The 14,247-nt window shown below is 45.3% G+C and overlaps 1 protein-coding gene across 1 annotated transcript; it reads right to left on the bottom strand.

Moving 5' to 3' along the window:
* Positions 1-414: 414 nt before the first annotated feature.
* SBSPON (somatomedin B and thrombospondin type 1 domain containing) lies at positions 415-11,443 on the bottom strand (the record flags this gene model as incomplete). Its single annotated transcript, XM_079533511.1, has 5 exons — positions 11,028-11,443; positions 2,864-3,058; positions 2,209-2,296; positions 1,241-1,417; positions 415-532 (listed from the first exon to the last, which is right to left on the bottom strand). The coding sequence occupies exons 1-5, from the start codon at positions 11,410-11,412 to the stop codon at positions 415-417; spliced, it is 963 nt and encodes a 320-aa protein (XP_079389637.1). The 5' UTR covers positions 11,413-11,443.
* Positions 11,444-14,247: the final 2,804 nt, after the last annotated feature.

Below are 14,247 nucleotides of genomic sequence, written 5' to 3'. Positions count from 1 at the left end.
CTCTCAAACTTTCATTTTTATTCACCCATTACAACTTAATGATGACAGTAACTATTTCCAGACTTGAGAATGTTTGGCTGGCTCACTACTGAATAGGATCAATGCCTGTACACAGGAGTATAGCCTGTAAAGATCAAAAACCTTAGGAAAAGAAGCTACTACAGTTAGAAACGTTTCCTCTTTAATCACAAAAGAGAAATGCGGAATTTGCTTTCAGCACTCTAATACAATTGTCAGTCTTAGTGTTTACTATTAAGACAAAAAGAGTACCCAAAAATGCTTGTTCCAGAGGCTTAACCGCTTTAGAGTTCATTCAGTCTCCACAAAATACAGACAAAGATGTAGGTTTCTTGGCACTTCTGCTAATTTTCTCAATTCTTTTTTCCTGATGCTGTTTAAAGGTCTTTTGAACTCTTACGTAAAAATAAAACTGTGCACAAGGGGACACGAGCACTGCTCCAGTTGCCGAATCTTCTTCCAGGTTCCTTGGCACCGAGAGTTGCCAACTGCTTCCCAGTGTAAGATTTTACCTCTGAAACGTGACAGTAAATGAGGAATAAAAAACTGGTGCATTTACAAGCAACCAAAAAAAGTATACTTGTGTATCATTAACAAAAGACTAGAATTAAGATTTTAATTAGTTCATCTTGGTCTTAAAATGCTTTTGCTGTCATGATACCTGCGAATATTCCAGAGCAGGCACTGTATTTCTTAGTATACAGGATGATTGGTTGAGTAAATGGTTATGTATGTATTGCGTAGCATCTTAATAAATGTACAGTTATATAGACATATGTACAAAAGATATACACTAAATAAAAAATCTATTGCAAATTGTAAACGTCTTATTTCAATATCAGCATTCTAGAAACTATATATAGTTTAAAGCTGAAATCTGATTTGGATTATGGTGGGAAGTACATTTTTCTAAGTAAAAGATCTCATACTTTTAAGAAGATCTGCACTACAGAAGTTGTGTTGTCCCTTTACAACAGTAAATAAAGCACTGAGACTTAATTCATGTATTGAAATTATTCACTGATTTCATCTGTGTTTGAAATGCATTAGTTCAAAGCCATCTCTATGTGAACTGGAAGGGTGTCTCTGAGCTCTGCGTGTGATACAAGCTGTTTCTTTTTTTAAGGCGTAATCAACACAGCTTTTAAAGAGGCCTTGAAAGGTCTAAAATTCTGTACTAGGTTCCAATACAGAGGAGACAGCAAAGGAAGGTTTTCTTTACCCATCTGCATTATGGCCATCTCCGGAACAGCGGTGTGTGTCAGTGTTCATAGCTGGAGGCTGGCAAGCTACACAAACAGTATGTCCTTCTCGGAGGTACTGCATCCATCGAGCATACGGCCGAGTCTCCAAAGCACAGTAATGGGAAAGTGATTCTGTTTTAAATTCTACACAGTATCTGCTCAGAAGGGAGAGAGTTAAATTAGCTACAATAGATAAAGCATGAGCTAGAAAGAAAATTGAAATGTACTTACATATATTTCATTCAGGTGGAATTTATGAAGTGCAAGTTTGATGGCTGACAGCTAAAAAGTTTGTTTCTGACCCTCACCTAATTAATGGATTCTTAAAAACATTAAGCAAATTGTTTCTCACATTCCATTCCCCTGTCCAGTACTTTATGTATTATCTCACTTTCTGGTTGTGTTCCATATTCTTAAATTACGTTGGAGAACGTATCTCAATAACCTGTATTTTTTTTTTCATGACTGCTAGAAGAATAAATGGAAAAGAGGCTTCAAGAGTGCATATAAGCTTTATTGTTCTGGGCAAAGCATTATGAGCATTATGGAACCAGTGATAACACTCTGCTAGTGTCCAAAAGAGGTCTTCACTGCTTTTCATTTTTTGTTAAAAACAAGGACTTAAGACAGATTGCATTTAGCCTGTTTTGTTTGCTCAGAGATCTAATTTCGTGGGCTTAAACTTGTGGATATATTCAGTTTTGGTTTAGCCTTATTTGTGGATTTGCTTTGAGAAGCATCTATCCTCAAATTTGCTGTGACCACAATACCTAATTCAGGACAACTAGCAAGTAACAAAAAAACATCTAGAAAATGCAAATGACCTGCAGGAGACAAAAACAAGCTGTAGTCTGTTGAATTATGGCAAATTTAATTAAGTTTTTCTCTGTAGACAGATATTGGCTATGAAACAAGATGACCCACATGCATATGATAAATAGATTACCCAGTTTCTTTGTCAGAGGGCCAGGGGGATGATGCTGCTCTCAGTTTTCTTTCTTTACCATATTCAGAGGCAGTTATGAAAGCGGGAACTGGGGAAGAAAACAGGCAGCAAGACACAGCTGAGTCATATTTCAATTAGTGTGACAGTGGATACATGAATCAGGAACTTGTGGATGGTGATGCTGACAAACTTATTGAAAAAGTGATAAAGGATTGGCAACATTGGACCTCACAGCTAAGTTCCCTCTGTATAATGTACCTAGAAATGGCTGCCATCTAGTCCACAAGGACACAGGATGGGCTGGAATATTACAATGATCTCTGTTTCCTGTTTCATAATGAACTTATGTTCTAACTTTGCAGAGAGATAACTTGAGAGTTAATGTGGGGCTTAAATCAAGAAACTGAAGAAATGTGTGCAGCTCAGTTGTCTATTTAATAGAAATTAGTCAAAAGCAAGCAGCAACTTGACAGCAGAAAATAAGGATGGAGGTGTTCAGGTTGGATGGGGTCCTGGGCAAACTGATCCAGTGGGTGGTAACCCTGCTCGCAGCAGTGGGCTTGGAACCAGATGATGTTTTAGATCCCTTCCAACCTAAGCCACTCTGTGATTAAGTTGCATTTTCAATCAAATAATCCAGATAAAGAGAGAATACCGTGTTCATGTCCACAGTCCTGCCCCTGGTAAGTCAGGTATTCCAAGCAGCCAGCCTTCTCCTCCAGAGCAGGACAAGGTTCCCCAGCATTTGTAGGTTCCTGTTGCACATAGCGCCTACGTATTCGCAGACTGGGTTTACATTGTTCAGCGCAGCCACTCCAATGACTCCACTCCCCCACAATGCATGGATGAGCTGAAAAGCAGTAGTAAACACACAGCTAATAGTTAAGACTTCTGTTTGATCCTAATTGCTCTCCAAATCTAAAGTAATAAGACAAAGCCATGTTTGTTTTTTTTTTAACATGCAATTTTGATTTTGTTTATTCTCAAAATATTGCAGTGATGTGTGTATCACATTTGTGTGTTTGTGTATACACAGATGCAGACAATTAAACATAATAAAATATTTAGAAATGTAATCTCGGGTCCTTTTCTTCTGATTTCCAGTTAGAGAACAGTCCACTGAATATGTGAATTTTAGTCCTCATGGATCACAGACTTTCTACAAATTTGACCCAAATGGGTTCCAAAACGCTATGAGGAAACTGCCATTATTTTGCAAGGGAACTCTGAATCATAAGAAACTACAATTCCCTCACGGTTTTGTATTCTGTGCTATTTTTCTGATGTCTGTTGAAACCGTTAGCTCACTTAGGGATTTTGACACCTTTTTTATTAGAAACCATGCAGGTCTATATATCACCGAATCATAGGGGCTGGAACGGACCTCTGCAGATCACTTTGTCTGTGTCCCTGCTAAAGCAGGACCCGTGGAGTAGGTTGCATAGGAAAGTGTGAGCAAACAACCTGCTGTTATATGAGCACTTGGTATAAGAAGCAAGCCTGACATAGAGATTGCCACCAATTTGTATCAATCCAAACCAGAACAAGCAAACACGTGTATCTCTAACTTTCAGAAAGTGTAGACAGTTGATGGAAGACGGATTATTGCAGATAGTAAAAATAGACCATTTTTACCTTTCCAAATATATCAGCTTTAGAAGGGAAATCACTGAATAGTGGACAGTGATGGAAGCCCAGGCTAATTCCCAAATACACTCAGTGACGGACTGTGAGGTCACCGATGAAGGGGTTGTGACATCAGCACGATGTGACCTCGCTGTATAAATTCAGGTACTGTCAGACCAGTGTGGACTTGTGTCCAGACTCCAGCTGAGCGCATCTGTGAGACCTGGAGTGCTGAATGAGGCCTTGGTTGGGTTGTACTCTTGGGCTGCTGGCAGTTCTTGGTGCCCATCCCACAGCATCACCAGTGTTACCCCAGCTCTGCCTGGTTCAGGCAGCCAGGTGCCCACAGGGTGCTCTTGCAGCAGCAGAGGTAAGCGCTGGGAGGACACAGCCCTGAGGTGGCCAGCGGGGAGTAAGGGCCATGGGAATTTGCTGCAGAGGGACAGGGGCATCACTGCTGCCTGCCCCAGAGACAGAGTGACCATGGGCTGCTCCCCTCTTCAGTTTGTGATGCCTGCCGCCCACTGCAGCACAAGTGAGGTGGCAGCTTCCTGACTTCAATTCTCCCCAGCCCACCACACGGCCTGGGGCCACAGAGGTGCCATTGGACTGGACCTGCCCCTTCTATGCGCACAGTCCCACAGATGCTGCCTACATGACCCCTATCTGAAGAAGCTTTGCTACAGCTCTGCGCTCTGGTGGGCAAAGAAGAAGCTGAGATGTGTCATATGCAGGCACTAGTTAAGGGCCATCCAATATTCGGTGAGGTCAGACAATGATTACATTGAATGTCCTGTCCTGCAGCCTGCAACACACTCTATGTCACTGATAAAGATGTTTAAGTGCACCAGTCCTAACATAGAGCCCTGGGGTACACCACACATCACCTTCCATCTGGACATAGAGACATTTACCACAGCCCTCTGGCTGCAACCATCCAACCAATTATTTATCCACTGAACAGCCCTCTCTTCAAATCCATCTCTCTCCAATATAGTGACAAGGATGTGGCGTCAGACCATGTCAAAGGCCTTGCAGAAATCCAAGCAGATAACATCAGTTGCCCTTCCATTGTCCATGATGCCAGGATGTCCAGTGAGGCTGTGGATGCCCTCTTTCTAGAGGCGTTCAAGGTCAGGCTGGTTGGGGCTTTGAGCAACCTGGTGTAGTGGGAGGTGTCCCTGCCTACAGCAGGGGCTGGAACTAGATGGTCTTAAAGGACCATTGCAGCCCAAACCATTCTATGATTCTGTGATCTCCTCAGACACAGAGGTGACATTGAAAGGTCTGTAGTCCCCGGGTCTTCTTTTCCTCCTTTCTTAAAAATGGGGGAGATGTTTCCCCTTTTCCAGTCACTGGGGACTTTACCTGACACCCAAGAGTTTTCAAATATGACAGGGAATATGCCCAGGTGTTCAGAGACTCCGCACTGGCACCCTACTGACACCATGAAAAATGCAACACCGTGAATTACTGTCCAAGCTTTTGTGAATATCTATAGTGCATTAACAGCCCATCTATCTATAGCTCTCAAGCTGCTCCTCAGCCTCATGATGGGCCTACTTATTCAGTTTCCATTTCTAAGGTGTAGATAAGGTGTAGATTTCTGTATTTGAGTGAAAACCATCAGGACCTGACATGATGGTGAAAACAAACAGCAGACAAATCTCTTGTTCTTGTCATTAAAAGAAGATATAAAGCACAGTGACTGATATTTTGTATCGTATCTTAGGAACTTTCTTTTTCTCTGCTAAATCATAAATGTATTTGCGAAAGCTGATAATCCACCCTACTGGCCCTCACTTCCCTTAAAGTAACACAATGATGTCATCAAATAATGTAAAGACTGAGCCGTGATTTCATGTTTGTTGCTTTTCACAGCCTTTTCAGCAGAGACAGAAATGACAGACTAAGCATCTGCTGGTTTTGGTACTGTCTCAAAACTGAGAAACACTCAAGATCTACCATATTTGTTACCCTCTAGTCATTTCCTTATTTTATATTCTGTGCTGTGTCTACCAACAGTGGTGTAATCCTTGTAGCTCTCATTTACGTTAAGCATGATAAACCATCTATACTTCTCCCTTCTCTTGAATTTTCCATTTATATTCTGGCAAAACAGTACCCCTGTCTTAACCTAGCTGGTGTAAACACAGACAATGTGTCAGCTATCTTCCATGTAGACGCAGATATCTTCACTAGAATAAAATGTTTTGCAGTCTGATTGCCAGAAAAGAGGTGATGGGCGCGTTGTTCCTGAGAATGAAGCTCTGAGACAAGCAAATCTTCATTTGTCCATTAACATCCCAGAACAAAACACAACAATCACGTCACATCTTCATGAGACTGAATTTCCCTTAACTTCACCTCCATGAACCCCAAGTTTTAAAAACTCTGTGGCTCAACAACTTCATTTTTAGTAGTCAAAGAGAATACTGTAGCTCTTCAAAATGGCTCTGAGCACTGATCCCCCAGGGATTGGATGAATGTAACACTAAAGGTGCTTACTGACAGAACAAGTGCAACTCCTCCAAGGAGAAACTCTACGTCCACACAGCCATGGCAGGCAGAGCAGTAAAAGTAAGAGAAATGGCTCAAGCATTGGTGTCCATCAAGAAGATCCTCTGAGGACAAGCAGTAGTTTCTCTACATGAAGAGCACTTACCCTGTGTCCTCCCAGGACATTTAACCTGAGCATCAGCCCACTGCCAGCAGCTTTTCCTGGGAGCTATGTGGAAAGGTGACCCAGGCTGAGCAGACGTATTCCTCTGGGCCATTTCCCTTCTTGCAAGCGCATCTGTCTGGTACCTGCACACCATGGTCCTGGGTGAGCCAGGAAAGGCTGTGTCTCCTGCTTACCTCAGCCGTGAAGTACTGTGTACCGATCCATGCTGCTTCCCTCAACATCATTAGCTGCTTTTTGTCCTCTGATAAGCTTATTTTTTTTCAATTTAATTATAATTAACGTCATGTAATTGAAATACTATCAGAAATAGTTTTATAAAAACCTGAACATGTCTGTCTTAATATTACAGTTTCTTATTGATTTGGAAATTTCCCAGTTCTTCAGTGTTTCCACTGCACTTTGCAAATAGACTTAAAATTATTTTTTGTGCAGTATGAATCACACTTTGCTTTCTCAGTCTTTGCCTCTTAAAGGCAGGTCTTCAGCATGGTACCTTGGGAATAGCACAAAATATATTTTATAATCAGTGGTTGGGATATCTTACACTGGTTCTGAATTGTTTGGAATCTCGTCTCTCATTAACTACACCTAAATGAAGCTTCTGCCTTTTCCACTAACATGCAATGGGAATATACCACATGTTTTGGATCACATTTTTTCCTAAATTTCCTGATTACAACTTAAATCCCCACAGGAAGCTTTACAGCTTAACCATTAGTTATGTTCTTTTATCAGTGTTGCAGGAAACCGACGGGACCAACACAGTCATTCAGAAAAACACTGCATGCCCTCTGGGATGCTGCCAGTATGAGACACTGGGAAGAAGCAATTAAGCGCAATAACCTCTGGTGTTTGTGACTGGTTTTGTATGACAGAAATCTCTGGGTTTCCTCTCTCACCAATTCTCTAATTTCTCAGAGCACTACAGATATCATAAAGCAGGTAAAACCCCTGACAGAGGCTACCTGGCAGATGTCCATACCACACTATTAGAGTTCCCCCGCACTCCTCTCTCATTTTGCACCAGACCAACCTGCCCACTTTATGGGTGACTCGACAGCCACGGGCAGGCAAGTGGCCAGGGATGCTGCACCTCACCTTTAATGAGCTTGATACTGCTAACTGAAAGAGAACCAAAGAGCATCCCTGGGGACTCAACCACTGGTTGTCCACCCAGATTAATCACTGGCATCTCCTGGCATTTGCTGCTACTTACTGATAAACACTTTCCCCAACATCCGGGGTATGATTAGTAGAACAATGAAGGAAGCTGGGATGGGAAAAACTGCATCAGACATTGATTCAGCAGGCACTGCGCTCCAGCACCTCTAGAGCCCTCAGGTTGTACCCCAAAGCACATCACAGACACAATGTGTCTTTTTATTTAACTGTACAAGCACTGATGTTGATGCCTCCCACAGGTTAACACCACCAAGAGTGCAGGATATAACCATCATCTAGCCTGGCTTCCTTATCTGCTGACTCTGTTCCAAGCTAGCTATTAATGACCTGCAGAAGTAAGAATTTCCATGTAATTTTAATCCCACATTAGCACCCTCACATGCAGATAACATCATGGCTGCATCACATTTTCCACACAGAAAACTCCCAAAGGGATTTAGCAGCTGCATAACAAATAAAGGGATGACTTTATGTCTTCCTGGAATTAAACCAAGCTGACAGTGAAATACTGGTCATCTGTAGCAATATATGGCAATTTTATGATCATAAAGATTTAGAACAAGAAGTCTGAATTGCCTCAGTCATGTGAAATAATAAGAAAACTGGGTTGCTAGAATGGAATTCAGCCAGAGGGATAATAATCATGTCACTTGCAGTCAATACCCAGAGATCATTAAGGGATAGTATATCAATTTTGTGCCTCATTGGAAAGATGTCAAGTTCTCCAGCACAACAGAGAAATTGGTCCCAGAGCTGACATATAAGGAATGGTGCCATCTCTTGAAATAAAATAAAATAAAATAAAATAAAATAAAATAAAATAAAATAAAATAAAATAAAATAAAATAAGTAAAATAAAATCAAATAAATTATCAGAGACCCAGATCTACGTCTTCATGGTCTCTGTTTATGCTTTCACTGGTCCAGTTTAGTCAACCCAACACTGACAGATGATCACTCACTGAAAGAGGACTAATGAGAATGAGGACTAATTTGGAAGAGAAGGATACAAGATAAAGTAACGTGAAGGATGGGATGTGCTCAGGTACCTACCAAAATGTGCATGCTAATGAAGCATTTGGGGCTTCAAAGATACGCACAAAAAATTGCTTTGCTGTCCTATGAAACATAACTTGAGTGCTCAGGACTTTTTAATATATGTATATATTAAGGACTGCAAATCATACATTTTTTTTCTGAGTTGCACTCTATTTAATTTCCTCTCATCTCTGGAACAAAAGGGATTACAGTATCTTCACTGAGTCACTGTAAAACACACATCATAGCATATACAGGTCTGTGGATTTTCTTAGAATAATCATTTCCATACAAGTGACATGGTCATTCTTTTTTCAAGCTTTCTCATTGGACAGTATTTACAAAAAGTCTTTGTTCATTGCTAGAACTGTAAGGAAATTTTTAAAAAAAGTGTAAGGAAATTTACTTAAAAACTGTTGGACATAGGTTTGGCAGCCCCAGACTCCTGCTGAGCTATTCTATTTATGAAGTACCAGGCATAGAATGACTTTTAGGCATGAGAAAATTCAACCGTAGTGTTGGCAGAACTCCCTGCCTTCCATTGGTTTCTAATGTTTTGGAGTATTGCTTTTGCACAATTCCTTGATCAAATATATTTAATGATGCAGGTATTTTACACTTTCCCCAAATACATTGTCCTGTAAAGTATTTGCAAACTGATGAAATGTCATTTCTGCTGACGTCATAAGTAGAGAACAGGATGACAAAAAAACTGTAGCACAAGAACAGCTGGCCACCTTTCTCCACGTTTCTGTTTGAAATTGTTTTATCTCTGCATTCAGAACAGCATTTCAGAGTGAACTAAGCCACAGGCACCCTTGGTTTCCATCAACTGAACTAAGAAAGGCATCATGGTGAATCTTCAAAATCCAACAGGAACAAAAACTACTTTAAACATGTAGACCATCCTTGTTCACACTGAAGAGTCCCACTTCATTAGAATTTTTGTTCACACCAGACATATTGCTGCTTGCAATAAAAAGTATCTCTCCATTTACCTTCGAAGTAACTGTTTCCAGTGATCCATTTTGCAGTTTAGGGATGCACAAGCTATAGGACTGCCTGGCTGGGCTGCCAAAATGCTATCCTCCCATACCGCACTCACAAATGTCCTGCTGCCCATGGCTGCACTAATACTGGTGCTCGTTGAGCCAGGCAGCAAGGGATTTACACCAGTCAGAAAAAGACACAGCAACAAACAGCATCAGCTTCTGAAGCTGGCCCACCAGCGGCCTCCACTCTGGTGCAGGCAGACAGGCAGGCAGAGACAGACAGACAGACTCTGCGAGGCCCTCTGAAGTCTCACTAAGACTTCGCCTTCCCGCCCAGATCCAAAGTACCCACAGTCCCCATGGGGCATGGATCACAGTGTGAGGCCACCGCCACTGGGCTCAAGACAAAGAATACCAGATCGCTAATAACAAGGTACCTGTTCAGAGTTGCGGAAGGAAAACTGTCCGACCAGAACCTTTCATGCACATCTCCTTCAGAGCTCTGGTGTCAGCTCTTCTGCTCAGACAGCCGTGCCCGCTCCCCATGCCAGGCAGCCACAGGCCGGCTCAGGTCCCGCAGGGCAGCCACCATGGCGCCGAGCCCGCTGATACGCCCCAACTGGCAGCACCGTGCTGCCCAGGCGATGGCCTGACGGATGCAGGCTGGCACACCTCCAGCCAGCTCGGAAGGGCCGCCGTGCTGCCTGAGGCCTCGCTCTGTGCCAGAACACGAGGGCAGCGTCCTGCTTGGCGGCGGAGCAGAAGCAGACCATCTACGCTCATGGGCAGCACTGCCCAGGCAGCCCAGCCTCCCCTCGCCAGCTCCTGCCCCCATAAACGGGGCCTCTCTCAGGGGTTCCCCAAGATGTTTGCTGTTTGTTTGGCTGCACGTGAGGAATCAGCTCAGCAACCCAGCAGTCCTGTGTCCCCACTCTAATGGCTGTGCACTGGGGATGAGCGTGAGCAAGAAGTGCTGCGTTTCAGAGGGAAAAACAACGTCTGACAGCAGAGCTCAGGCAGAGCTGACCCACAAACCTGACCAGCACGCAGCGTGGCAGCCCTGCAACAAGTCTTCAGTGCCTCCTCATCGAGCACCTGCCTGCTCCTGGCCGTGCCCTCGCCCCTGGGCTGCTGACAGCAGGAACCGACGTGTCCCTTGCAGCCCGAAGAGGCTGCCTCACACCCAGGAGAGCTCCCAGCCAGCGGAGCCCCAGCGGCAACGAGCAGCCCACTCACGGCCACTCTCGGAGTGATCCCACCCGGGGCACGGGACGGGGCCGGCCCGCGGCACTTACCCGGGCACGCTTGGCTGTGGTCGTGGCAGCAGTCCCGGGTGCGCCGGCATCCTCCGTCGCAGTAGCAGCTCCCGTAGCCCCCGTCCTCCCGCCAGCCGCTGCTGACACACGCGGCGTCCCGGCCCTGGCAGCACCGCTCCGAGCAGCTCCCGTCGGCCCCGGCCCATAGCCGCCACAGCAGCCCCAGGCACAGCGCTCCGCTCAGCGCCGCGCCGCCCATAGCCCCGACGGCCTCCACCGAGACCCGGCGGCGCGGGGCGGGCTGGGCAGGCGGGCGGGCGGGCGGCGGGGCGGGGGGGTGGCGGCCGGGGAGGCTCTGCCCGGCCCTTCCCTGCCCGGCTCTCCCTGCCCCGGCAGCCGCGGGCTCTGTGCAAAGTGGAGGCATGTGAGAGGTGTGGGGCTGGAGCGCGTGTTGCTGGAGGTGACCCTCCAGCGCGATAGTGACCTGCACAGCGATGTGCCGCACTGAGTCGTCCTGAATAGCCATGACCCTGCATGCAGTAATCATCGTCACAGAATCATAGAATGGCTTGAAAGGGACCTTAAAGTCCACCGCACGGTTCCACCCCCCTGCCATGGGCTGGTTGCCATCCACCAGCTCAGGTTGCCCGGAACCCCATTCACCTGGCCCTAAACGCCTCCAGGGATAGGGCTTTTACACCTCCTCAAGGCAGTCTGTGCTAGGGCCTCATCAATCCCTGAGTGAAGAATTTCTTCTAAAGCCACTCTCTTTCACTGTAAAGCCATTATTCCTTAGGCTATCACTACACTTGCTGATAAAAGAGTCCTTCCCCATCTTTCCTGTGGACTCCTTTGAAGTACTGAAAGGCCCCAAGGAGGTCTCTCTAGAGCTTTCTCTCCAGGCTGAAGAAGCCCAGCACCCACAGACTGTCTTCATAGGAGAGGTGCTGAAGCCCTCTGATCATCCTCAAGACCCTCTTACAAACCCACTCCAACAGCTCCACATCTTTCTCATGCCAGGGGCCACAGGTCTGGAGACAGTACTTCAGATGGGGCCTCACAGGGGCAGAGTAAAGGGGAATAATCACCTCCCTTACCCTGCTGGCTACCCCTCTTTTGATGCAGCTCAGGATACTGCTGGCCTTCCGGGCTGCAAGTACACTCTGCTGGCTCACGTCAAGCTTTTCATCTACCAGGACCCCCAAGTCCTTCTCTATCTCTAGGCTCCTCTGTATCCCCTCCTCACCCAGACTGGATACATGTTTGGGATCACCCAGACCTGGGTGCAGCACCTTACACTTCACCTTGCTGAACTGCATGTTGTTCCCTGTGGGTGGTATCCCTTCCCTCCAGCATGTCAGTATCACAGAACTATGGAATAGCTGAGGGTGGAAGGGATCTCTAGAGGTCAGATGATCAAGCCCATTGCTCAAACAGTGTCACTTAGAGCAGGTTGCCCAGGAAATCATGTCATGTTCGCCAAGCGATGTCCCTCAAAGCCACATGTGGGTGATGACACCCACACTGCGCACAGCAGTGACCCTCATAGCAATGTCCCTCATAGCTGTGTTCTATACACTGCACACACAGTGATGACCTTTGCAGTGGTGTCCCCAGCTGGACTGATAAATGCTGCAATGTCCCACACAGCTGTAGCCCACTTTGTCCCACTCACATAGAATCATAGAATCACAAGGTTGGAAATGACCTACAAGATCATCTAGTCCAACCTTCTCCTCATCACCATTGCCACCACTAGTACATGTCCCACCATGTCCCATACAGCAGTGACACGGACCACAGGGACCTACAGTAGCAACCCACAGTGTTCTCCACAGCAGTGTCCTGCACAATGTCTTTCACAGCAATGTCCCACATTGTACTTACTCCCACAGCTATGTCCCTCACAGCAGTGCCTACACCCTGATGACTCACAGCAGCATCCCACATAGTGATGTCCCACACAGTGACATCCCACACAGCTATGTCCCACACAGCAGTATTCTGCACAGTAGTGACTCATGCAGTCGTGACCTGCACAGCTGCCCCTGAGCATCCTGTCCACTTCCACGCAGCCAGGATGACCTGAGGGCACCGGACATGCTTTATTGTTACACGCACTTCTCATTTCAGGGCACATCCCACACAGCCAGGAGCATTTGATTCTGGTATGTTTTCCTTTTTCAGACACCAGAACAGACAAAGTAAGCTGTATTTGCAGGTGCACAAGGAAAGGGAGATAGATCCCAAATAACTTCCTGAAACATGAATATTTGGGTTCTGGTTTTCAGTTATCTCCAGCCCTGAGAGGTCTCTAGGATTAATGGGATCTGATCTTTTTAGCCAAAAATCAAATCCCAAAAGCAAGTGGTGATGTGAGTGTGAAATTATGTTAGCTTTGCACACTTCCATTTGCAGGTATTTAGCTACTAAGGCTAGAGACATCTGGTCTCCCAAAGCTGCGCAGAGGCAGGAGGTAACAGTCTGTTATATTATCTGCTACATGTGGGTACTTGGACCCCCCTGAGACAGCTCAGGCCAGCCAGAGTTTAATTTCTTCTAGCAGTCACAACACCAATGTTAAAGTGTTATTTAAAGCCCAGAGGGCTGGGTCTGTGCTGCTCTCCAGTGTGCCACTAATGAAGTCACTGGACTTCTGCCAGCCTAAAAGTTGACCCTACGAACAGAGTTAAGTTGGGGGAGTTCCTGTGGTGGGTGAGAGGAGAACAAGATGTGCAGCCTGCCGTCCTTAAAGGCGGTGTATGAGCAGGAAGGCCTCACTGTATTTTCTTTTCTGTTATGGGATTCCTGTGGTTCACCTAAAAGGCAAATATTAGCAAATTGATGTAGAAACTGCCTCTATAAGCAGATTAATTGTGTGCAGAAGACTTACACTAAAGAGATAATTCAGTAAAATTTGGATGAGTTGGGAACAGAGTAAAGAGCAACTTTATCTTACAGCATATGTTTATAGAAGAAAAAAAAATCCACCAAAATTCTGCTTGTGCAGTGGTCTATTGCAAGAAGAAAGGAATGAAAGTGTTAAAATTTCTACTAGGTGCAGTAAAGCATTGCACCTAGAAAGAGGAATCCTAATTATGGCAGAGAAAAATACTCACTTTACAGTAGCAAATACCTTGCTTTTTCCCTGTCCTAGTTCCCTGCTATTAGGGGCAGTGCTGGGCAGCTTCTGAGTGAAAACAACAATGTGTTCTGGGGCACTGAAGCAGTGCTGAAACCCCTACTTGTAATTCCAGCA

Source organism: Tetrao urogallus, assembly GCF_951394365.1.
Source record: "Tetrao urogallus genome assembly, chromosome: 3".
Classification (NCBI taxonomy): domain Eukaryota; kingdom Metazoa; phylum Chordata; class Aves; order Galliformes; family Phasianidae; genus Tetrao; species Tetrao urogallus.
This window is presented reverse-complemented; position numbering and strand designations above follow the sequence as displayed.